The sequence below is a fragment of the Staurois parvus genome, unplaced genomic scaffold (assembly GCF_062004578.1).
Source record: "Staurois parvus isolate SC_StPar_1 unplaced genomic scaffold, SC_StPar_1.0 ptg000017l, whole genome shotgun sequence".
NCBI lineage: Eukaryota > Metazoa > Chordata > Amphibia > Anura > Ranidae > Staurois > Staurois parvus.
The window spans coordinates 6,423,340-6,447,998 of record NW_028317813.1 but is presented as its reverse complement, the minus strand read 5'-3'; the positions used below and the strand labels follow the sequence as shown (position 1 = coordinate 6,447,998).

Below are 24,659 nucleotides of genomic sequence, written 5' to 3'. Positions count from 1 at the left end.
CACATAATACAGCCCCATACCCCCCACATATAATACAGCCCCACACACACATAATACGGCCCCATGCCCCACACACACATAATACAGCCCCATGCCCCATGCACACATAATACAGCCCCATGCCCCACACACACACATAATACAGCCCCATGCCCCACACACACATAATACAGCCCCATGCCCCACACACACATAATACAGCCCCATGCCCCACACACACATAATACAGCCCCATGCCCCACACACACATAATACAGCCCCATGCCCCACACACACATAATACAGCCCCATGCCCCACACACATAATACAGCCCCATGCCCCACACACACATAATACAGCCCCATTCCCCACACACACATAATACAGCCCCACACACACATAATACAGCCCCATGCCCCACACACACATAATACAGCCCCATGCCCCACACACACACATAATACAGCCCCATGCCCCACACACACATAATACAGCCCCATGCCCCCCACACACATAATACAGCCCCATGCCCCCCACACACATAATACAGCCCCATGCCCCACACACACATAATACAGCCCCATGCCCCACACACACATAATACAGCCCCATGCCCCACACACACATAATACAGCCCCATGCCCCACACACACATAATACAGCCCCATGCCCCACACACATAATACAGCCCCATGCCCCACACACACATAATACAGCCCCATTCCCCACACACACATAATACAGCCCCATGCCCCACACACACATAATACAGCCCCATGCCCCACACACACATAATACAGCCCCATGCCCCACACACACATAATACAGCCCCATGCCCCACACACATAATACAGCCCCATTCCCCACACACACATAATACAGCCCCACACACACATAATACAGCCCCATGCCCCACACACACATAATACAGCCCCATGCCCCACACACACATAATACAGCCCCATGCCCCACACACACACATAATACAGCCCCATGCCCCACACACACATAATACAGCCCCATGCCCCCCACACACATAATACAGCCCCATGCCCCACACACACATAATACAGCCCCATGCCCCACACACACATAATACAGCCCCATGCCCCACACACACATAATACAGCCCCATGCCCCACACACACATAATACAGCCCCATGCCCCACACACACATAATACAGCCCCATGCCCCACACACATAATACAGCCCCATGCCCCACACACACATAATACAGCCCCATTCCCCACACACACATAATACAGCCCCACACACACATAATACAGCCCCATGCCCCACACACACATAATACAGCCCCATGCCCCACACACACATAATACAGCCCCATGCCCCACACACACACATAATACAGCCCCATGCCCCACACACACATAATACAGCCCCATGCCCCACACACACATAATACAGCCCCATGCCCCCCACACACATAATACAGCCCCATGCCCCACACACACATAATACAGCCCCATGCCCCACATACACATAATACAGCCCCATGCCCCACACACACATAATACAGCCCCATGCCCCACACACACATAATACAGCCCCATGCCCCACACACATAATACAGCCCCATGCCCCACACACACATAATACAGCCCCATTCCCCACACACACATAATACAGCCCCACACACACATAATACAGCCCCATGCCCCACACACACATAATACAGCCCCATGCCCCACACACACATAATACAGCCCCATGCCCCACACACACATAATACAGCCCCATGCCCCACACACACACATAATACAGCCCCATGCCCCACACACACATAATACAGCCCCATGCCCCCCACACACATAATACAGCCCCATGCCCCCCACACACATAATACAGCCCCATGCCCCACACACACATAATACAGCCCCATGTCCCACACACACATAATACAGCCCCATGTCCCACACACACATAATACAGCCCCATGCCCCACACACATATAATACAGCCCCATGCCCCACACACACATAATACAGCCCCATGCCCCCCACACACATAATACAGCCCAATGCCCCACACACACACATAATACAACCCCATACCCCACACACACATAATACAGCCCCATACCCCACACACACATAATACAGCCCCTTGCTTCCATCTCATACATAGTAAAGGTCCCCTTCTTCTCCCTCCTCACACACTTTACAGCCCCCTGCCCCCTCTGCAAACATAATACAGCCCCCTACTTCTCTCCTCACACATAGTACAGTGTAGCAATTGTGCACACAGAGATGGACGCGGTCATCCATCTTGCTAAGGATCCTCCATCTTGTATCTCTCTCCCTCCAATCCCCCCTCCCTCTCTGTTGAGTGACATGTGGTCCCTGTGTGCTGGGTTCAGAAGTGCACAGGCAATCAGGCACAGCGGGACAGCTTCATGGTTATAAATCCCAAATTAGCTGGTTCCCGGGTGTCTGTTAGCTTCTCAATCTGAGATAATCGTAAAGCCATAAACCAGTCCTTCACGGGACTTCAAAGACATCCCAACTAGCCATAAAACAGACAACACATTTAAAACCCACTTTTCCATATAATTTTATATCTGGAGATGGGAAATAATTACCAGGAAACCAAGCATATATTCGGATAGCTCAGTTTAATGCGAGTCGTCTAATATCTTACACCCCTAGTTGAAGTCTACAGGAGAGCAGAAAGCCATATAGTTCTAGCTGGAATAGTAAAATATGGCCTATTTGATATCTACACGTTCAACAGATGATTCTGCATATTAATCTACCCGTGGATAGAGTGTTACATGTACATAGGGAAGGTTATTGACTCTGGTATAACTTGCGAGGGATTTTGGTTGTAGCCTGAGTCTCCCGCCTCAAACACCCCTCCCCAAATGAGGCGAATGGTTCTCTGCTATAAGGAGACACCCTGCTGAGTTCCTAGAAAAAGGCTATCAGCTTTGGAGAAGTAAGTTGAAGAATTCTCCCTTTTTAACACTGGAACCAACTTGGGAGACGGTACCCTTTTGCTCTAAAACCTGATCTGCTTAACCCAGGACTTTTGGCAAGTACTCTACCTCTCTAAACTTCTTTCTGTTATCTCTTTGCTGTGTTATTTCTCTCTGTGTTTATATATATATATATATATATATATATATATATATATATTGGCTACATCTTTTTCTGTAAATATTTTTATTGCACCCTTTTGACCTTTTTAGTAATAAATCCTATTATCTGAAAAGTGTTGAACTGTTTCTAAAGCTCTTTAATGCAAACTAAGAATCCCTGTCTCTGAAGAGCGCTACTGTGTGTTTTAAACCTACAGTATATACTGTATATCTCTGCCTGTGGTGAAAGTGGTATACAGACAATTATTCAAACATCATAGTGTTATTGCTAATATTGGCGAGTTTCCTCCTTTTCTCTACAAAAAGGCAGTGGTGGCAGTGTGAAGGGTTAATTGCGTAATTAACCTGACCTAGTAACAATCGCTCTCAGGCTGCTGGCACATAGATTGTGGTCCATTAGCTGGAAAATCTTTGTGCAGGGTGTAGCTGAGCGTGGCATTGTTACACACGTGACAGCGCGGTTTTAGATTGGCTAGTCCTTCGGTCACGAGTTGGTGAGAAGGGCTAGGGTCTGACGCCGCGATTGTCGCATACAGTCCCTCTGCCCCTCTCTCCACATGCATTACAGCCCCCTGCCCCACTCCTCACACACAATACAGCCTCCCACCCTTTTCTCACACATAATATAGTCCTCTGATCACACATAATACAGCCCTCCTTCACACACTATATAGCCCCCTGCCCACTTCTTTATAATACAACCCCCATTCCCCTCCCTATTCACACACAATACAGCTCCCTATTACATCTCATACAGAATAAAGCCCCCTCCTCAAACATGATACAGCCCTCCCCCAGACATAATACAGCCCCATGCCTCCACCTCACATATGCCCCCCCTCCAATTCACACATAATACAGCTCCCTTCTCACACATACTTTGTCCCCCCAACCCCCTCCTAACACAAAATACAGCCCCCTGCCCCCACATCACTGATATATGCTATGCAACCACTTGCTGCTGGCCCACTGTAATTATACTCTGGGTGGGTGGCACGAGCATACCCGTCCTGTGACCGCTGTGTCCACTAGATCACTGTTACTGTCAACCAGGTATCATGTAAACAACCTGTCATGCATGGTTTTCCATTCATGAATAGCTTGCTTACTGCTGTAATCTGTGGTTGGCCCACAGCAATCACATGGTACCTGGCTACCTGTATCATGTGATTAGCTGTAGCCAATCACAGATCTTAACCATAAAGCAAGCTGTTCATGAATGGGAAACCCATTCATGACAGGTAAAACTGTTGATATAGTGATCTTCACTGTTTAACACCTTCCCGCCCAGCCTATAGCAGATTGACAGCTGGGCGGGACACTCTTCGTTGTGACTGGGCGTCATATGACGTCCTGTCAAAATGAGCCACTCACGCGGCCACGGGGCCGCGCAGCAGCATGATCTGTCACCGGCTGTGTCTACGGAACACAGCCGATGACATATCACTATACAGCCCTGTTGCCAGTGTCATGTGACTGCTGTGACCAATCGCAGCAGATCACATGTCAATTGTATACAATGAATGGTTTCCTGTTATGCAATCCATTTTATACAATTATTTTGTTAGCTGTGACTGGTCAAAGCAGTCACATGATACAAACAGGGCCAATCACAGCCCATCGGTATCATATGATGAGCTTTGCCCAGTCACAGCTAATCACAACAAAAGACTGAATGAATCAGTTTCATTCAGTAACAATGATTGCAAATATCAATGAAATACCTTGGTATTAGCAATCATAATGTGTTAAAAAAAATCCTGATCACTTGCTCAGAGTACTTTAATGTTAATATGGTAACATTGTATTGCTTTGGTTACAGTGTGTTGAAAAAAAAATCGTAAAAAAGAAAAAATAATGTGATAAAAAATAAAAAAAGGACACATTTAAAAAAAACTATACAAATTAAATTATTATTATTTTTATATTTTTTACACACACATATATATATATATATATATATATAAAATTTATTTTTTTTTCTTCTAATTTTTGGTCTCTTTTCATTTATATAATATAAAAACCCCAGTGGTAATCAAATACCACCAAAGGAAAGCTCTAGTTGTGTGAAAAAAAATTATATAAATGTAATTTGGGTACAGTGTTGCATGACTGCACAGTTACCAGCTAGAGGAAGTGATGTCGCGTGCAGCGCGGCTTGCGCGGCACCTCATCGGCTGGATGCCTCTTCTTCATGGATTGGCTGAAGTTTGCAAGAGATGGCTTCATCTCCAGCTAACATCATCCAATCCTTTCTGGGGACAATGACACAAGGACATTGCTTCTGGGTCATTTACAGGAAGGGGAGATCAATGAACAGGTGTTCGCTGATCTCTCTCCCTTCTATCAGTGGCACCCACCATGCAGGTCCCAGATCTGCTGATAGGCAAACTAGGCATCCGCCTAGGGCGCAGCCAGGGCCAGGGCCGCCAATAGGGCAGTACAGCCAGCTCTGCTGTAACTGTATATAGGAGTGCTAAACCTGGGAAACATAACAGGGCACATGGTAGGTGTGGAGGCTGCACAACTATTGGATCATTTCCACCTGACACTCAGCTGGTCAGATTTACACACATTCAGTTAGATGCTTCCTGTTAGTTCCTATTTACACTTGTGTTTGAGGGACATTAAAAATATGCGGCTGAGCCACACTTTTACCATTCCTCAACAACTCCCCATTATGCTGCAAAGGCACTGCCATTGTAGTAAGGAGGTGGGGGGTTTTACATAACACCACGCCACTATTGCCATATTACGGTGGCAGTAACTTTGCAGCATAATAGGGAGTGGTAGAGGGGCAGTAAAAGTGTGGCTCAGCTTCACATTTTCAATGTCCCTCAAACATAAGTGTAAATAATAACTAACAGGAATTATCTCAGTGTGCTTATGTGATTGTCATTATTATCATGATGATGATCACACAGTACAGAAGGGGCTATATGTCTGTCTGTCTGTACCTCTCGGTTGAATGGCCTCCCCTTCTGCCCTCCTCAGTGGCGGAAGGGATAATCACTCTGCCAGTAAGAGAATCACTCTGCCAGGGAGAGGCTGTGAGCAGCTGTGGCCGGCAGTCAGTGATCAGCATTGCAAAACACAGTATGGCGTTAGCTGCCTGTGCCCTGAAATTAAAAAAGGAGTCTCTTTCTGCTCCTCACCTCCAGGGCCCCTCTGGTGAACTGATGGGGCCCAGGGAACAATGTTACAGCAGAGCTGGCTGTACTGCCCTATTGGCGGCCCTGGCTGCGCCCTAGGCGGATGCCTAGTATGCCTAGTGGTAGCCAGGGGCGGACTGACAACTCATGGGGCCCCCCCGGGCAATAGGGGATCATGGGGCCCCTGTGTCCTTGCCCAAACTCAAAAAAGCCTATGAAAAATGTACCAGGGGCATCTCATGGGGCCCCCTACTGACCCCGGACCCTCGGGCAGTGCCCGAGTATCCAAATGGTCCCCTGGTGGTAGCCAGCCCTGCCTTCCAGAGCTCAAGTGGTTAATAAAGATCCTACTTAGACTTCACCTTTAAGTTTGGAGCATTTCCTTTTGTTGTCACTAGATTTAATGAGTTACAAATGGCCAAAAGACTGCCAGGGGTTCTAACTACTCTCTGCTCTATCCAGAAGGGAAATGAAAAGTTCTGGCTTCGTCTACATCCTGCTCTGACTACGGCAAGCGCTGCATCCTTCCTTCTGCACAATAGATGATCTGCATGTACTGTGTCCTTCCAATGCTAGACAGCAGAGGTCGCTATGTGACTGGAATTCCTCAGTCCCTGTGGTCCAATGAGTGACTTCTGGCTCTTGGGAGGGGCGTGGCTTGAAGTGTGCGGCTGGGGTGAATGGAGCGGAGTTTAGTGTGGGCTGCGAGGCGGGACTCGCTAGTACAAAGGATGGGAGCCGGGCGGTGTGTGCTGGAGTAACGGGGCGCCTACAGGAGGAGGGGGGGATACCCGGACTTTGGGGAGCCGTACACCGGGGTCCCGAAAATGGGGAACGCAGAGAGTGCGGGGGGACCCCCGGGGACAACTTTGTTACCGCTCAAAGTCCCGATGCCGGAGCCGGGGGAGCTAGAGGAGAGATTCGCTCTGGTCCTGGTAAGTGTGACGGCGATCAGAGGAATGTGGGGGGACTGGAAGTGATCAGAGGAATGTGGGGGGTGGCGGTGATCAGAGGAATGTGGAGGGGCTGGCAGTGATCAAAATAATCTGGGGGGCTGGCAGTGATCAGAGGAATGTGGAGGGGCTGGCAGTGATCAGAATAATGGGGGGGTTGGCAGTGCTCAGAGGAATGTGGGGGGCTGGCCGTGATCAGAATAATGGGGGGGCTGGCCGTGATCAGAATAGTTGGGGGGGTTGGCAGTGATCAGAGGAATGTGGGGGCTGGCGGTGGTCAGAATAATGAGGGGGGAGGCAGTGATCAGAGAAATGTGGGGGGCTGGCAGTGATCAGAATAATGGGGGGGCTGGCTGTGATCAGAATAGTGGGGGGGGGGGGGGTTGGCAGTGATCAGAGGAATGTGGGGGGCTGGCGGTGATCAGAATAATGGGGGGGGGGTGGCAGGGATCAGAATAATGGGGGGGCTGGCTGTGATCGGAATAGTGGGGGGGTGGCAGTGATCAGAGGAATGTTGGGGGGCTGGTGGTGATCAGAATAATGGGGAGGGCAGTGATCAGAGGATTGTGGGGGGGGCTGGCAGGGATCAGTGGAATGTGGGGTGCTGGCAGATGAGAGGGAGTCCCCTGGGTCTGGATCCTGAGATATGAGTGTCTCTGGATGATCTTCCCTTGTGGTGGATCCATAGTGTGGTTTAGTAGGTGATACCTTGGGTGAAGGTGGCCAGGGTACAATGTGCTGTCATCACCCCTAATTCTGGGGTACACTGTGTTCTCACCCTTCACCCTTAATTCTGGGGTATGCAGTTTTCTCACCCATCACCCTCTAATTCTGGGGTTTGATGGGTAGGAGTACAGTGCCCCAGAATTAGGGGTGATGGTTGAGAACACAATGTGCTCCAGAATTAAGGGTCATAGGTGAGAACACAGTATTTCCCAGAATTAGGGGTGATGGGTGAGAGGACCGTGTGCCCCGGAGTTAGGGGTGATGGCTGAGAGGACCGTGTGCCCCGGAGTTAGGGGTGATGGGTGAGAGGACAGTGTGCCCCGGAGTTAGGGGTGATGGGTGAGAGGACAGTGTGCCCCGGAGTTAGGGGTGATGGGTGAGAGGACAGTGTGCCCCGGAGTTAGGGGTGATGGGTGAGAGGACAGTGTGCCCCGGAGTTAGGGGTGATGGGTGAGAGGACAGTGTGCCCCGGAGTTAGGGGTGATGGGTGAGAGGACAGTGTGCCCCGGAGTTAGGGGTGATGGGTGAGAGGACAGTGTGCCCCGGAGTTAGGGGTGATGGGTGAGAGGACAGTGTGCCCCGGAGTTAGGGGTGATGGGTGAGAGGACAGTGTGCCCCGGAGTTAGGGGTGATGGGTGAGAGGACAGTGTGCCCCGGAGTTAGGGGTGATGGGTGAGAGGACAGTGTGCCCCGGAGTTAGGGGTGATGGGTGAGAGGACAGTGTGCCCCGGAGTTAGGGGTGATGGGTGAGAGGACAGTGTGCCCCGGAGTTAGGGGTGATGGGTGAGAGGACAGTGTGCCCCGGAGTTAGGGGTGATGGGTGAGAGGACAGTGTGCCCCGGAGTTAGGGGTGATGGGTGAGAGGACAGTGTGCCCCGGAGTTAGGGGTGATGGGTGAGAGGACAGTGTGCCCCGGAGTTAGGGGTGATGGGTGAGAGGACAGTGTGCCCCGGAGTTAGGGGTGATGGGTGAGAGGACAGTGTGCCCCGGAGTTAGGGGTGATGGCTGAGAGGACAGTGTGCCCCGGAGTTAGGGGTGATGGCTGAGAGGACAGTGTGCCCCGGAGTTAGGGGTGATGGCTGAGAGGACAGTGTGCCCCGGAGTTAGGGGTGATGGCTGAGAGGACAGTGTGCCCCGGAGTTAGGGGTGATGGCTGAGAGGACAGTGTGTCCCGGAGTTAGGGGTGATGGCTGAGAGGACAGTGTTCCCCATAATTAGAGGTGATAGGTGAGAACACAGTGTACCCCAGAATTAGGGGCTGATGGATGGAAGCACAGTATGGCTCAAAATTAGTGGGTGATGGGGTGAGAACACAGTGTACCCCTGAATTAGGTTGTGATGATGAATAGAAGCACGGTATGCCCAGATTTAGGGGGTGATAGAGTAAGAACACAGTGTACCCCTGAAATAAGGGGGGCGATGGATGGCAGCACAGTATGCCCCTGATTTAGGGTGACATGTTGTATCCTAGTGGTGATGGTGACAATTATCTGCCATGTAATGGGTGATATGGGCTATGCTGACTCACACATGTTCCAGTTCATCTGATGCCACAATAAGTTGACAGAGAACAGTTTCTGTCCATAGTGGGATGCCTTGCTGAATCAGGAATACAGGAAATTCTGGACCTTCTAATGGTTTCCCTGTATTGTCACCCCAAGTCTGTGTCCAGTTTGGTTGTGATGATCCTTTCTAAATAATGATGGAATTGGAGGACTTCTATACAGCCGTAGTTTTCTCTTTTGGTGGAAAGATTGTTAATGGTGATGTCTGGCTTCTCCTCCTCCATGGAAGGTCTCGCTGGCATTCTCTTCCTCTGACTGTGTCTGGATTGGATTTCTCGCAGTAGGCTCTGTCTGGGCTTTGCATTAGACTTCAGTCTCTCTGGCTTCGGTTCCGCTTTGTTTCTTGCACAGGATTTGGCCTGTCTTGACTCTTAGATCTCATTTAGCTCTGCCTATATGTTTACGTTTAGAAAGCTTCTACTGAATCCCAGCAAACTCTTGTGTCCATTTTTTTTTCTTTTTCCTTCTCTGCACTGGAGTTCCTCTGGGATTTGAGGAATTTGTACATAACTGTATAGAGGGGGCGTGTTAGAGAGCAGAGCCAATGGACAGCAATTTCTTCTTACTGCGGAGTAACGTAGGCGTTGACTTGTCATTGTTACCTGTGGATGTACACTGGCATGGGGTCGTAATGCACCAGGGGGATCGTGTTGTGTTGGAAGAAATGTAACAATGGCTACAGCTGTTCTTCTTTTTTTTTTTTTTTTTTTGCAGATCTAGGCTTCAGCTGTAGGCTAGCTATTGTAGATGTGACAGGTCAACCAATACACAAACAGTTCAAAATCTGCCTGGCATGTGGCATCCACAGATTAACCAAGGTCTGTCAAAGGTTTATCCAACCTAATCCCGACAAAGATAGATTCATTATCTGCTTAGCCAATCTAAAGATAATTGATGGCTTTTTAATTACTACAATCCCGAACTTGTTGAATTACAGATTTGAACTGAACAAAACTGGAATAAAATAGTATTTCCCATTGTAGGTGATTGTGTTGTCTGTGGCTGCAAGTCATAACACTGGTTCAATTTATTTGCTAATAGTTATGGCCTTGAACGATCGATTTCATTTCTCTAAAGCTCTTCTGTTAAGAATAATCAAACTATAGTTAACAACCCATTTGATCCATATGCCATCAATGGATTAAGATTGCTAGTTAAAGTAGAATTATAGGCAAACCCTCTTTTTTTTTTTTTTTTTTTTTTTTTTTTTTCCGCAAATTAATTTTGGAAAGAGTAAGGGAGCGTTATAACCTGTCAGGTTTTTTTTTGCCAACTTTGTCCCATTGGGGAGATTTACCTTCACTTCCTACCCCATAACCAAAACAGGAAGTGGGAGGATTTCCCTGCAAATTATGGGAATCCATTGGGCCCTCCAGGTCACCAGAATTAATGTCCCCTTGGACGATTTCCCCTCTTGCTGTTCTGCAGACAACCCAAAATTTGGGATTTTCATTTATTTTCACCTTTTTGATAATGGTAAAAAGGACAAATAGAGAGTGTGAATCTCCCTAATGTTGGCAGGTGTTCTAATTTCTATTCACTCTATCCAAAATTAAACAAACAAGTTTTGCCTTTAGTTTTACTTTAAAATACAATTCCTGTTTCCACCAAGTAATCTCATAATCTGATTGATTAAACTACGATTGTAATCCTGCACAATTGATCAACAATTTTCTGCCAACTCAGTTTGATCGAATCTGATTTAAATTGAGTGTGAATCGATCAGAAGGGAAGTTATGGCTGTTCAGTTGTTTGCAGAATTGATTGTGTTTTCAAATCGCACATCGATCAGATAACAAAATGAAAGCATGTATGGCCACCATAAGAAAACTACTAAGAGGGTTGAACAACTATTCTTATGTTTTCACTGATTTTTTTTTTTCTTCCGTTATTTGATTGGTGATTTGATTTCCATGTTATTGTTGTAAAGATTACAAACAATAACATTCAATTAGGTTATTACTTGTATGTCGAGAAAATTCAATCATACATTACATATTCATGGCTGACTTCTACAGAAAATGTCTGGATGACTAATCATATACAGAGCACTGACTGACGCCAGTGTCTAGGAAGAGAAGCATGAAATGTAACAAATGTATATGTACTCTTTGACAATCGGGGAACATTGTAACAATGTTACATGTAAACCTCTTAATTTTGTTCGCATCTTTATCATGGGTCATATCTTTCAGATAATTTTCCAGAGAGTGGAAGGTGCCCATGGTATTCATGTTTAAAAATGTCAGTTAGCCCCGATCACACCTGAGAGTTTTCTAGAGTTTCCCTTAAAGGCAGGCCATGGATTATATGGGTGGAAAGAAAGAAAATTGTTTGATTTCCTGAATCAACACAGTAAGTGTTAATGGGGGAATCTCTCTCACAATGCTGTTGTATTCCCTGCCGGCAGAACACAATGATCACTGCTGGCGGCAATAGCTTGAACAAGTACATGAGCATTTTTTTTAATAATCAGGCATTTTTGGCTCCATAGACTTCAATCTGAGCACCTGTAAATACACATTCCATGCCTTATGGGGATCTGTAAAACTCCTCTAGAACTGCTCTCCTCCCCTTGCCCAGCCTAGGCAACAACATGTAAAGCTTGTAAAACACTAAAAACGCCCAAAAAATGTTTAAAAATATTTAGGAATATGCACACGCTCTCCTAAGGTGTTAACGCAGACTTAAACAAGCAGTGTGCTCTGGGGTGATGGTGTTGGTCTAAATTTTTAATCCATTAGGCTATATATTCTTTAAGAGTTGTGGCCATTACAAGAAGTCCTTTTGGGATGGGAAGTGTGCAGACAGGATACTCCAAATAAGTTATTCAACCAAACATTAAAAGGATGTGTTGCCTGTATGATTTTGACCATGGAATGATTGTTGGTTCCAGATGTGGTGGTTGCAGCATCTCCGATACCTGCTGCCCTCCTTTGATTTTCTACACATGGCCATCTCCAATGCTTGCAGAGAATGGTAAAAAATGTTCAGTAGTAGTTGGGCAGTTGGGTTGAAAACTTGTCACTGAGAGACAAATTGAACTAGAATGTCCAGTGTTCAAATAAATAATAAAACTACTTATTAGTCCAGTGAAATAACTATATCCATAGCTCATGGCACATGAATGTGATGGGTAATGGGAAGCTTTCTCACCTTGGTTATTTTTTTTTTTCAACCAGTTGGTTGAATGAAAGACAATGCCTCGATTTCCCCTATCCACACATTCAAGTTGGATGAGGGAATCCCTCCTGCTGTGGTATTGTATTCTGACAGAGGGGAGCCTTCCTCGCCATCAGCATACAATGATCAGTGTTGCTGGCTATAGCTAGCAGCACTGATCATTGGGGAAAAACGTGACAGGCTGGTTGTACACAAGTCGCTCAACCTGTGTACAAGCAGCCTGCCCATACATGAAATTAAATTTGGCTGGTCCCAGATGAACCGGACTAATTTTAATCCATGTATGGCCATTTTTAAGCTGAAGAGGCAGTGTAGGGGGATGTTCAAACATACACACTTTGCCCCAAGGCCTCTGCAACAACTAAATTCCCTGTCTTGTTCTTGTTTAGTGTTGCCTGTCAGATGTGTTCCATTCAACTGAATGGGGCCGTGCTGCAATTGCACTGTAACTTTGGGCATTGCAGCCTTTTAGGGGTTAAACCAGGTGACAAAGAAGCCACATAAGGCCTCCTCACCATACCTCAAACTGTATGTTCAGTAGATTGCTCTTCCTGGGGCTAATTCAATGTAACATAGCCCTTACTGAGCCCATGTCATAAATCCTTTATCAGTACATGTATGTGGCCACTGAGTGTATAAAGAAGTGAGTGAAGAAACCCTTCCAGCATCTACTCTTATCTATAATGGTGCTTTTGTTGGGCGGATCTTTAACTTGTCCTTTAGCAAGAGGTACTGGGTTTACTTACCACTTCAAATATTTTACTGTAAAATTACAAGTGTTTTGTGCTTTCTTATTGAAAAGGCTTACAGCGGGGGAGGGTTCCAGTGCATTCAACACCGGAAGGACTTCTGAACAATGGATAATGAGCCACTCTAAACAAATAGACTACATAGAACTAATGCAATAATCTCTGTGTTTAACCTATTACATTCATTCAAGTGATACAAGTTCATCTATTGCTGGACTGAAGTATCTGCTGTGGTATATAACAAAAGAGGGGTCAATGACATTGGTTATTGTAAGCAAAAGGCAGTTTCATGGCTTGTCTGACCTGTTCATTTATGAATAGAAGGTGTGCACTTACAATATGTGACAATGGTAAAGAGGTGTCAGAACTATTAGCTGCCACCTTGTGGTATTCTTCATGTTCAGGTATGTGTTGATGAAAGAAAGGCAAATAAATAATTGTTGTACTGTGGATAACGTGTTGAGGATCAGGATTGTTGACTTGGTTTCCAACTATGAGCACATAAGATGCTGTGTACATATTCTATCTTCAAACTAGGCCCATGGGCCACACCTGACCCCCTATAAGATTTTATCTGGCCCTCAGTTTATGTGCCTAGACTAAGGGTACACATCAGTTGGGTCTCCACTGATGAGGACACTGATATACGGAGGATCATGGATGGAGACCCTGATGTAAGGGGAGACTCTGGTGGGGCTCCTGATGGTAGGGGGGGGACTCCAAAGGTAAGAGTGGCTCTAAGGCAGGCTATGGATTATGCCATTTTCTTCCTTTTACCATGTGTGGAGGGAAAGAAAATTGCTCTATTCCCTCATCAACACAGTCAGTGTTGATGGGGGAATCCCTCACGCAGCACTGTTGTGTTCTGCTGATGGGGAGCCTTTCCTGCCAGCAAAACACAATGCTTAGTGTTGCTGGCTATAGCAGGTGGCACTATTCGTTCAGGAAAAACCCACAGGCTCTATCGATCGACTTGTGTACATTCAGGGTGCCCATACGTGGATCAAGATTTGCTGGTCCCTGCCGATCCATGTATGGCTGGTTTCATAGGGACCCTGATGTAAGGGGTGACTTTTCTTTGTGTTGCTTATTAGGCCCTGCTCCTGAGTGCCCAATCTAATAGACTTAAATTATTTCTCTTTTGTTCTGAATCACAGCATAAAGATCCAAGTAAAGCATGTTAATTCATTTATTATGCATTGATTTAATAAACTGATTTTTTTTTCGCTCCTAGAATATTTGTAAAATACACAAAGTGGCTCTCATACTAAAACGTTTAGAGACCTATGTTGTATCTCATAGTTTTATTGTGACCATCTAGAAACTGAATGTATATAGAGCATTGCATCATATTTTTGGGAAATCGTACTACTTATCTAAGCTGTTGAGTGTTTTTCCTCTAAATCACAAGGAGGAAGCTGAGCCGGATCACATATGGGGATTTCTAAGTAGCCATTGAAAGATTGGTTTCTTACAAGGTTCGATTGATTTACTACTTTATAACAGCATGATCACTTTTTGTTGGGATTTCTGCAGAGTGATTAGTGCAGACCATATTCAACAATTTGTGGCAGAATCACCGAATAATTTACATGTATTTTAATCAGTGGTTCAAAATACAAGGGTGATTGATTTTCAATCAATTTCAATTAGATATATATTGACATTTTTTTGCAAAAATATTTTGAAATCTGCTAGACAAATCTCTTGTGCAGTAAAGAACAGTCATATGCCACTTTCTGTAAGATATAATTGACCAAAAGTAGTCTTTCAACCTAAATGTCAATCCTAAAGATCAGCGAAATTTACCACAATACCTGATTTGCCGAATTTCTGTAAATTTGCAGAAGAATCAATTAGATCGGCTTGTTGCTACATTTAATTGAAACCGTTTTCAACCAATTTGATAAAGCTATCTTAGTTGGTAATGATCAGGCAGTTAGATCTGTAAATGTATAGAGTACCATTAGTTGTGAAATGGATCCAGTTGTTTCCTTTGACTATTTCCTCCTGCATAAATGCTTAGATAAATCATGGGCAGATTACATAGGACTTATATTTGTTGAGCACATTGGATAATTTGAGAGGATAGATGCTAAAATTATCTGTTCTGTACTATGTAATTATGTTGGGCATGGCCAGAAAAAAGATTCCTTGACCTCCAAAATAGTTCATAAAGTATATCTACTTTTAAAATCGCTTCTTTTTTGGTGTTGTATATTGATATGGTATACTTTTAAATCATTGAATTTCTGAGTTACCGTAAAGTGAAGGTGCCACCAATATACCTAGTTTTAGCATTATAGAGCTGTCACCTCCAAGTGCCAGCAAGTCATCTTTCTAGTCTCAGGTATGTCTATCTTACTGGTTTGGTTGGCAGAGAGACTGGGCTGATCCACTCCTGACTCCTCAACATAACTATTGGCTGGGCCATTGCTGTGCTAGGTGGCCTCACTGGTCAGTGGTGAGGCTAGGCTCTCAACCTGTCAACTAGAGCACCCCAGTATTCTGGGCATCCAAGTTGCCAGAAAAACCAGCCCCCCTCCTCTTCCTGTTTGACACTCTGGTGTATTGTAAGTGAGGAAACCAAAGCCCATCCACACCCTGTGCTGATCTCTTCTCCCCCTCTCTTCTCCTTCACATAGGGAAGGGGGAGCACAGGGAACATAAAAATATTTTTTTTACCTTAATGTAAGCAATGCATTAAGGTAAAAAAACATTTTTAGGTTTAGTATCACTTTAAGGTAAAAAAAATCTTCTGCTTTTACAACCCCTTTAAGGGCTCATGTACAGTGCAGCTGCTAAATTGACGTTCAGGGGCTGTTGAGTGTTTTTTTCAGCAACCCCTGAACTCTCCTTTATGTCTTCCTATGTGTCCTTGTACACATAGTCGTTTACAGGCAGTTGAGTTTACAGTCGTTTGCTTGAACGCACCAAAATTGCGTTCAGGAGTAGATTTTACCTGTGTTTCAAACGCCAAATGTTCGTAAACGCAGTTAACCACATTTACAAGCGTTTGCGTTTAGACTCTTATTTTTTGACAGGTCCATATCCAGATGCTGTCCAGAGCCTTTTTTTTCCTCAAAAATGCTCGCAAAGTGTTTTCCATGTAGTCAAATGGACCTAGTACAGCAGTGCAGTCAGTTCCAGGTTTCGCATGAAGGAAAAAATGGTAGAATGTGCCTCAGTATGCTCATGATGGGATCCATAGTGAATACAACCAGAAAAGACAGGTCATCTCAACACATACTGCTCTCTCTGCTTCTGCTCTCTCTATTTGTCTCAAAATGTCTGAAATAGTTAATTATTTACTATTTTTCAGTGCATTTTGGGCATTTGGGAGGGTCTCCCGAGGTTATCTTTTTAAAACGCTTCTAAACACAAACACCCATAAACACGGTATAACTGACTTTTTTTAACCTACGTTTTCTAGCAGTCAGTTTCCAACGGTCAGAAGAGTTTTCCAAACACCCCGTGTACATGAGCCCTAGACTGTGTCCAAGCATTGCCCAAATGTACCCCCAATCACACCAAGTAATCTTATAAGATCATCTGATTTAGAAATCCGTTTTTGGCTGTTTTTTTTTTTTTCTTTTTTTGTCACTTAGCCTGTTTCAGAGCGCGTATCCCGACTGGCTTATTTGGTTCCATCCCTAAAGTTTTCCACTACACACTGTAGGAAAAAAAAAAAATTAGATGTCTGTCACAAGTTCCATTTGCTCCATCGAGGGCTTGGGCGGTATTGTGTAAATGTAACAATAGATAGCTTGGTCATACACAGAACAATATTACACTAATGGGCCTTCAAACAGCAACTCAACAATTAAAATGATCTTCTTTAGCAAGGTATGGGAGAGCTAGACCCTCTCTCAGATTTTTAATTATGTTGCAGACTTTCCCTTACTTTCTGTCTGGTGAAACTGTTGTTGGCATGATAGGAACATAATGGTAAATTTCATGGATTGTCAGAGTAAAGACCCAGAAAAAGTTCTAATCCTGCTCTACTCTATTCAAATTATAAAAAAATAACAATCTTGGCTTGTATTTTATACTATCTAATTAGTTTTGTCCATGGAGTAACTCCATTTCCTTAACGGACATTATATATTAAAGCTGATAGGCTTATGATCAAACTACAGGACCACTTTGTATGCCGTCACTTCATCTAAAACGGTATGGTATTTGGTGTGGTGTTATTAACCATTTGGATGTAAAGTAAATTGCAGTGGTACCCAGGCATATTGTTGTGCGCAGTACATTCCACTCCAATAGGCATTAATTACAGCTGAGCATACATTTTCTATATATTTAACCTGTTAACGCCGGGCTTTTTTCCGAGGGGCCGCATATTTGTGTACCTGTCTTTCTGCTGGGAGCGCGCCGCACAGTTCCCTCCCAGCACAAAGACCGCGGAGTCACTGAGAGCCCTGGGTCCCGTTCTAACAATCGGGACCCAGGACTCCCGATTCCGGGTCACATGATCGCTGTGATAGCCTCTGATTGGCTATCACATTGATCAGTCACTGTACAGCCCGGCCCCCTTGTTTTTTTCTTTCTCTATGAATGGAGGATAGAGAGACATTGTAGTATATCTCTAACGTCTGGCATAGAGGGAAAAAACAAATGTTTGTAAAAAAAAAAAAGATAAATATTAAAAAATAAAGAACAAATACCTAGATCAAGGTTTGATCTAGCTCAGTGCTAGGATTAGTATCTGGGTCAGGGTCAAGGTCCGGGTCAAAAGTCAGGATTTAAAAAAAAAAAAAAAATTTGGTGTCAGTGTGTTTTTAGGTAAAAATAAATCAAAACGCGCCCTATTGTTTTTGGGCTGTACTACGGGTACAAACAACAAATAGCATACACATATATGGTATCGCTGCGATTGTCAAGAGCTGGAAAATTTATTTTGGGTTGTTCTTTGATGGTAGTAACAAGCAACACCCAGCTAAATTTAAAAAACTTTTTTTTTTGTATTCCTATTTTGGGCCAGTTTTCCTTTGATAATAGAAAAAAAAATCAGGAGATATCCATTACCATTTACCACCAAATGAAAGTGCAATTTGTCCTGAAAAAAACCCAGGTATAATTCACCTGGATGTACAAAGTAGTTGTGATGATATGTATGGTTTTACTAACACGTGTCAATGTTGCAGAATTGTTCTTAGGCATTTAGATTTGTTTTACCCTTAGGCGTGAAGGGGTTAAATAAAAGGTTATATATTTTACACTCATCAATTGGCCAGATGGTGCGTAGGGAAACACACCCTCGTCCATTATGGATTTAACAATCTTGGCTTCACATAAATATTTTCTTGCATGTGATTGGGTATGCTTTGCAAAGTCCATTTAGGCTTCATTCCCACTTGAGCGATTTGGAGCACGAAGCTCCAAAAAAAATCAAACTTAATAAATCAATTGTTCTCTATGGTGCCTGTTCATGCAATCTGGCGTGAACAGGCACCATAGAGAAGAATTGATTTTTTATGTTTAAATGTCTTTGGAGCTTCAAGCTACAGATCAAGTGTGGATGCACTCTTACACCTCCTTCACTAAGTGAAGTGAGGATTCCCTTGTAAAGTAAAAAATTCCCTATGTGGAGTAAATATGCAGAAATCATCATCAATGTATTCATGTAAGAGGGCCAGCATAAAAGCCAGGAAAATGGCATTTGAGGAAGAGATCAGCAATGGCAGCTTCCTTTTTGTAATAGGTTTCTTTTTAAAATGGATCTTGATTTTCTAAAAAAAAAAAAAAAAAAAAAAAAGAACATTCTTCAATTCCAAAGTCAGCTTCCTTTAAAGTAGTTTGTCCTTGTAAATTATTAAAGACTCCTCTCCTAAGAATGTGTTCCAGTGGGTCAGTTTGTCACCAGAGTAATGTGTTCCAGCCTGGAATGTTGCCGATCCTCCTTTCTACCAAGGACACATATTGGTTATGTATGTTATTAGACAACACTAGAAGAAAAACAGCTGTCAGTTTTCATGGTGTCACCATACTGCTGAAGCTGTTAGCTGACACTAACATGGAGAATAGATACTTTTAGGATCTCTCTCCTAAACGCCTTTCCCCATTAACACTCAAGTGTTAAACACGTCTAGCGTTAATGTGCATTTAGACTCATCAAGCGTTTTTTCTGTCAAAAAACGCTGCTCCTGGATGCGCTTTTGTTCTGCCTCTAAACTCCTCTAAACATTCATATGTGCATGAACACATAGGCTAACATGCAGGGGCGTTTAGAGGCAGCAAAAAAAAAAGCCCCTAAGAGCAGCAATAAAAACTTCCAAGTGTGCATGAGTTTAGGTGAAATATCAGCGTATCTATCCATCTATCTATCTATCCATCTATCCATCCATCTATCTATCCATCCATCTATCTATCCATCCATCTATCTATCCATCCATCCATCTATCCATCCATCTATCCATCTATCCGTCCATCTATCTATCCGTCCATCTATCTATCCGTCCATCTATCTATCCGTCCATCTATCTATCCGTCCATCTATCTATCCGTCCATCTATCTATCCGTCCATCTATCTATCCGTCCATCTATCTATCCGTCCATCTATCTATCCGTCCATCTATCTATCCGTCCATCTATCTATCCGTCCATCTATCTATCCGTCCATCTATCTATCCGTCCATCTATCTATCCGTCCATCCATCTATCCGTCCATCCATCTATCCGTCCATCCATCTATCCGTCCATCCATCTATCCATCCATCCATCTATCCATCTCAAACATAGCATGTGTGCCAATGCATAAACGTCCATGCCTCGTGCACACAGATGCAAAAAAAAAAACTACGTTTAGATCTGTACGTTTTGTGTTTTATTTTTTATAGATATGAATGTGACTCTATAGTAGCAAATGAGTCCATGCACTCTAGCCTGTAAGGCAATGCACCCATAAAAAAACAATAAATGTACATTTTTTTATCTGCAAAAAAGATATGCATTTATTTTTATTATTTTTTTTTAAAAGATGAACTTATCCTTTTAAAGAATAAGTTCACCTTTCATAACATGTTACTCCCATATTTAGGGTGTAACATGTTACTGTAGGACCGGATGTCCCCCCACCCCAGTGAAAGTTTTGGGTCACATTCTCAACAGCTTTTTTCAAAAAATCAATACATTTTTTTCTTTAAATTGTAAGTAACATCGGGGGAGATTTACCAAAGCTGGAGCACTCAGAATCTGGTGCAACTGTGCATGGTGTGCATTAGCTTCTAACGTCAGCTTGTTCAATTGAAGTGGCTGTAAACCTTGGGCATGAAATATGAACAAAGCATATCCCTCTATAGTGTGTATTTGTCTTAATCCAGAGCACTAAGTGTCATTTATGTCTGCTGCTTTGTGCTGCTGCTATCAGTATGACTTATGTAATTTATGAAAAGTTTTCCTGACGCCAAGAGAAAAAAAATGTGACGAGGGAGCCTCAGCTCTGTTCCTGTGAGCTGTGTGAAGGGGGGGGGGTGTCCTTTACTTCCAATCAGCTCTCAGAGCTCTCTTTCCTGAGCTCTGCAGAGTGTAACTTCAGCCCCTTTTGTTCTGACAGCTCAGGTAAGTGTTGTTATAAATTCTGAACTTAACCTCCCTGGAGGTATTCCTGAGTGTAGCTCGGGGTAAAGTTTCAGCACCACAAGCGGTAACTCCGAGCTACACTCGGGAATACCCTGCAGCATTGCTCCAGGATCTCTTATTCACTTACCTTGTCCTGCGCTCTCGCGATGTCCCTCCTGCAGTGTCCCCGGCAATGTAATCCGGCCGATGCCGGCATCTGTCTTCCGTGTATCGTTCCCTGCGACGTCGGGACGTACGGGGACAGAACTGGTGGGAAATTTAAAAATGTCAAAAAGTGACATTCACAAAATACACTAAAATCACATAGTAAAACATTACTGTATCAAAGCATTTCGCATACATTTTGTCCCGAGTGCTTTGTCCTGTGCCCTGCCTGCATTTTTACTGTTCTTTCTGCCTGAAAACTGAGAAACATCCATGGCGTCCCAAAAGCGTCCCTTTAGGTCACAAGCGGTTTTAGACCAGCTAGAGAACAGCGATAGTAAATTAGAACCACTTGCAGAATTGAGTGATAATGATTTGTGGGGAAATTCGTCATCAGACACTGAAAACGATTTTGCGACTTTGCTCAGTGATGTGCGAACTTGGCGCTATATTTCAAATTTCAGTGTTTTTGGTTTGATTATATTATTGAATTAAATTTATTATTATATTATTATTTTTATGATTATTAATTTATAATTTATGATTTCGTGTTTCAACTTTTAACATACCCGGGATGTTTACTAGACTCTTGTTCGGACAGATTTCAGTGAGTTATTCCTAAGAATTACAGGCCTACAATAAAAAAACTACATATTTCCATGAAAAAAAAAGTACCGCTTTGAGCACAGAAATACTAACATAATCGGACCGCTAGGGAGGTTAAAATGGATGAAAAGAATGCAGATAAACAGGTACAACTTATGTAGGAGGATTTGTCTCAACTCTGTGTATCACCTGAGGCCAGTCACTTCACTGGGTGTTTTGTAAGGGTTTATATCCTCCTTACCAACTGCTCCGTTTCCGCCACCCCCCTCTGCCAATCCCTTCACTGGCTTCCGATTTCCCAACGGATCAAATTCAAAATCCTAACACTGACGTACTAAGCTGTCCATCATACTGCCCTGAACTACATCACTGACCTAATATCCAAGTACCACCCAACATGCACTCTCCGCTCCTCACAAGACCCCCTTCTCTCTAGTTCCCTGGGCTCCTCCTCCCATGCCCGCCTACAGGACTTCTCCAGGGCGTCACCCATCCTCTGTAACTCCCTACCCCAATCCATCAGACTATCAGGGAAGCCTACCCCACCCCCTGCTAATTGCCGACCTCCTCCACTCTTCCTACCACTCCATCCCCCACAGATTTTCCTCCTGTACCACTATCCCCTCCCTCCTAGATTGTAAGCTCCAAGGAGCAGGGCCCTCGAACCCCTCATGTATCACATTGTATTGTTATTGTATTGTCTCCCATTGTAATGTACAGTGCTGAGCAAACTGTTGGCGCTTTATAAATACTGTATAATAATAATAATAATCCACATTAAACTTCGGCATTAAAACCTGGACGCTGATTGGTTTCTATGCAGAGCTGCACCAGTTTTTGCACTCTCCAGTTTTAGTAAATCTCCCCCATTGTGTGTTTGCACTTTTTTCTCATATTGAAATTTACACACCAGTTACAAAAAAAATCTTTAAATAAAGTTGTCTTGACAATACATCATCTGGAAGAGTATGTGATTTCAGGTCCCATCTGTATGCAATGTTGGTATTTTTCACTTTTATTAGCCTCGTTCTTTTAATAATAAATCCTACAAGTAACCAGGATGAGCATGTTTTGGCTCTGATTCACCCCAGCTCCTCTGACTACCAGATGGAGGAACTCTTCCAGGTTGCATGTTCTGGATACAGAATAATGATGTTGATATTCCTTTTTAACAGCTTGTTAAGTGACAACGCAGGGGCGATAAATCAAGTAACTCCTTCACCTCTTGGAATCTGTGCGGGAGTTGGTGCAGGAGTCCAGGCAGCTCCACATTGATGTAATCTAAACCATCTCTAATCCCGTAGGCCTATGGCTCAATTTGTCAGGGCTCTGCTCACGTTTATTGCCAGATCTCCCTGCTCCTCTACATGTATTTTCTCTAATCATAGCTGTCTTCAGACTTCATCTTACTTCACTAATCCTTGCATTTTCCTCTGATTAAACGCTTTTCTTTATGTCTGCTTGTTTAATGCTGTAACAAAGAGCATCAGTAGTCGGGCTAGATCAGTGACAACCAGGGGCGGATTGACCATTTGGAAACTCGGGCACTGCCTGAGGGCCCGGGATCAGTAGGGGGCCCCATGAGATGCCCCTGGTACATTTTTCATAGGCTTTTTTTAGTTTGGGTAAGGACACAGGGACCCCATGATCCCCTGTGTCCTGGGGGCCCCATGAGTTGTCAGTCCGCCCCTGGTGACAACCCTTCTAGTGTTAAGGGCTCATGTACACTGCAGCTGATCAACTCACGTTTAGGAGCTTTTCTGCATTTTTTTTCCAGCAGCCCCTGAACTCTCTCTAATGTTTTCCTATGTGTCCATGTACACATCTTCGTTTACAGTTGTTTACAGGCAGTTGAGTTTACAGTAGTTTTTTGAACGCAGAAAACTTGCGTTCAGGAGTAGATTTTATCAGTGTTTCAAATGCATGTAAACGCGGATAACCGCGTTTAAAAGTGGTTTAAAATTTTTTTTTAACTCCTCCATTTCCAGATGCTGTCCAGAGCCTTTTTTTTCATCATGAAAAATCATGCAAAGTGTTTTCCCGGTACTCAAATGGACCTGGTACACCATACTTTGAGGTTTCGCATGAAAGAATATAAGTTAGACACTGCTGTAATAATTTCTGCACAGAAATGAGCTGGAACACGTCAAAACACCACAAAAAAAAAAGACAGCTAATCTCAACAAATACTGCTCTCTTTGCTTCTGCTCTCTCTATTTCTCTCAAAATGTCTGAAATAGTTAATTTTTTACTGTTTTTCAGTGCATTTTGGAAGGTCTCCTGAGGTTATCTTTAAAACACGCTAATAAACGCAAACGCGCATAAACGCGGCAGTAAAATGAAGGTGGAGGTCGGAAAGTGGGAAAGGGAAGTTTTATAACTTTTTTTTTTGCCATCTGTGTCACAGAGGGGAGATTTCCCATCACTTCCTGTCCCACAGACAAAACAGGACGTGAGAGGAATCCTGGTGGATCACTAGAACTAGTGTCCCCATTGGAAGATTTCCCCTCTGTCAACCTAAAACTTAAGATTTTCTTTTACCTTCACTTTCGATAATGGTTAAAAGGACAAACAGAGGGTGCACCTAGAACAATAAAAACTGGAACCAAACACAAAAAGTCTGCGCTCAGTGGGGAGATAAGGCAGCTAGCAAAAGAATCAATATATGCCAATCCCAATATATATGCAAATTGGTGCTGCAATAAAAACTGACAGGGGTTCGAATACCTCTGCACTCTATGCAAAACTTAAAGTGTTACTAAACCCACAACAGTAAGATCATGAAAGCGTGCTTGGTATACTCACTGTGGAACCTAAGGGGTTAATCCTCTGCATTGTGTAAAAACACTGTTTGATCCTGACTTCTCTGATCCTCCCCTTCTTCCAGTGC

The 24,659-nt window shown here is 44.0% G+C and overlaps 1 protein-coding gene across 3 annotated transcripts in view; it reads left to right on the top strand.

Moving 5' to 3' along the window:
* Positions 1 to 6,964: 6,964 nt before the first annotated feature.
* The window catches only part of LOC149473266 (formin-like protein 3), a 157,665-nt gene continuing 139,970 nt past the window's right edge, over positions 6,965 to 24,659 (top strand). For all 3 annotated transcript variants that reach the window (XM_089679237.1, XM_089679232.1, XM_089679225.1), the window contains exon 1: positions 6,965 to 7,190. In XM_089679237.1, coding sequence (XP_089535363.1) covers positions 7,083 to 7,190 — 108 coding nt within the window. In that variant the 5' untranslated portion in view covers positions 6,965 to 7,082. The remainder of the gene's footprint in view (positions 7,191 to 24,659) is intronic.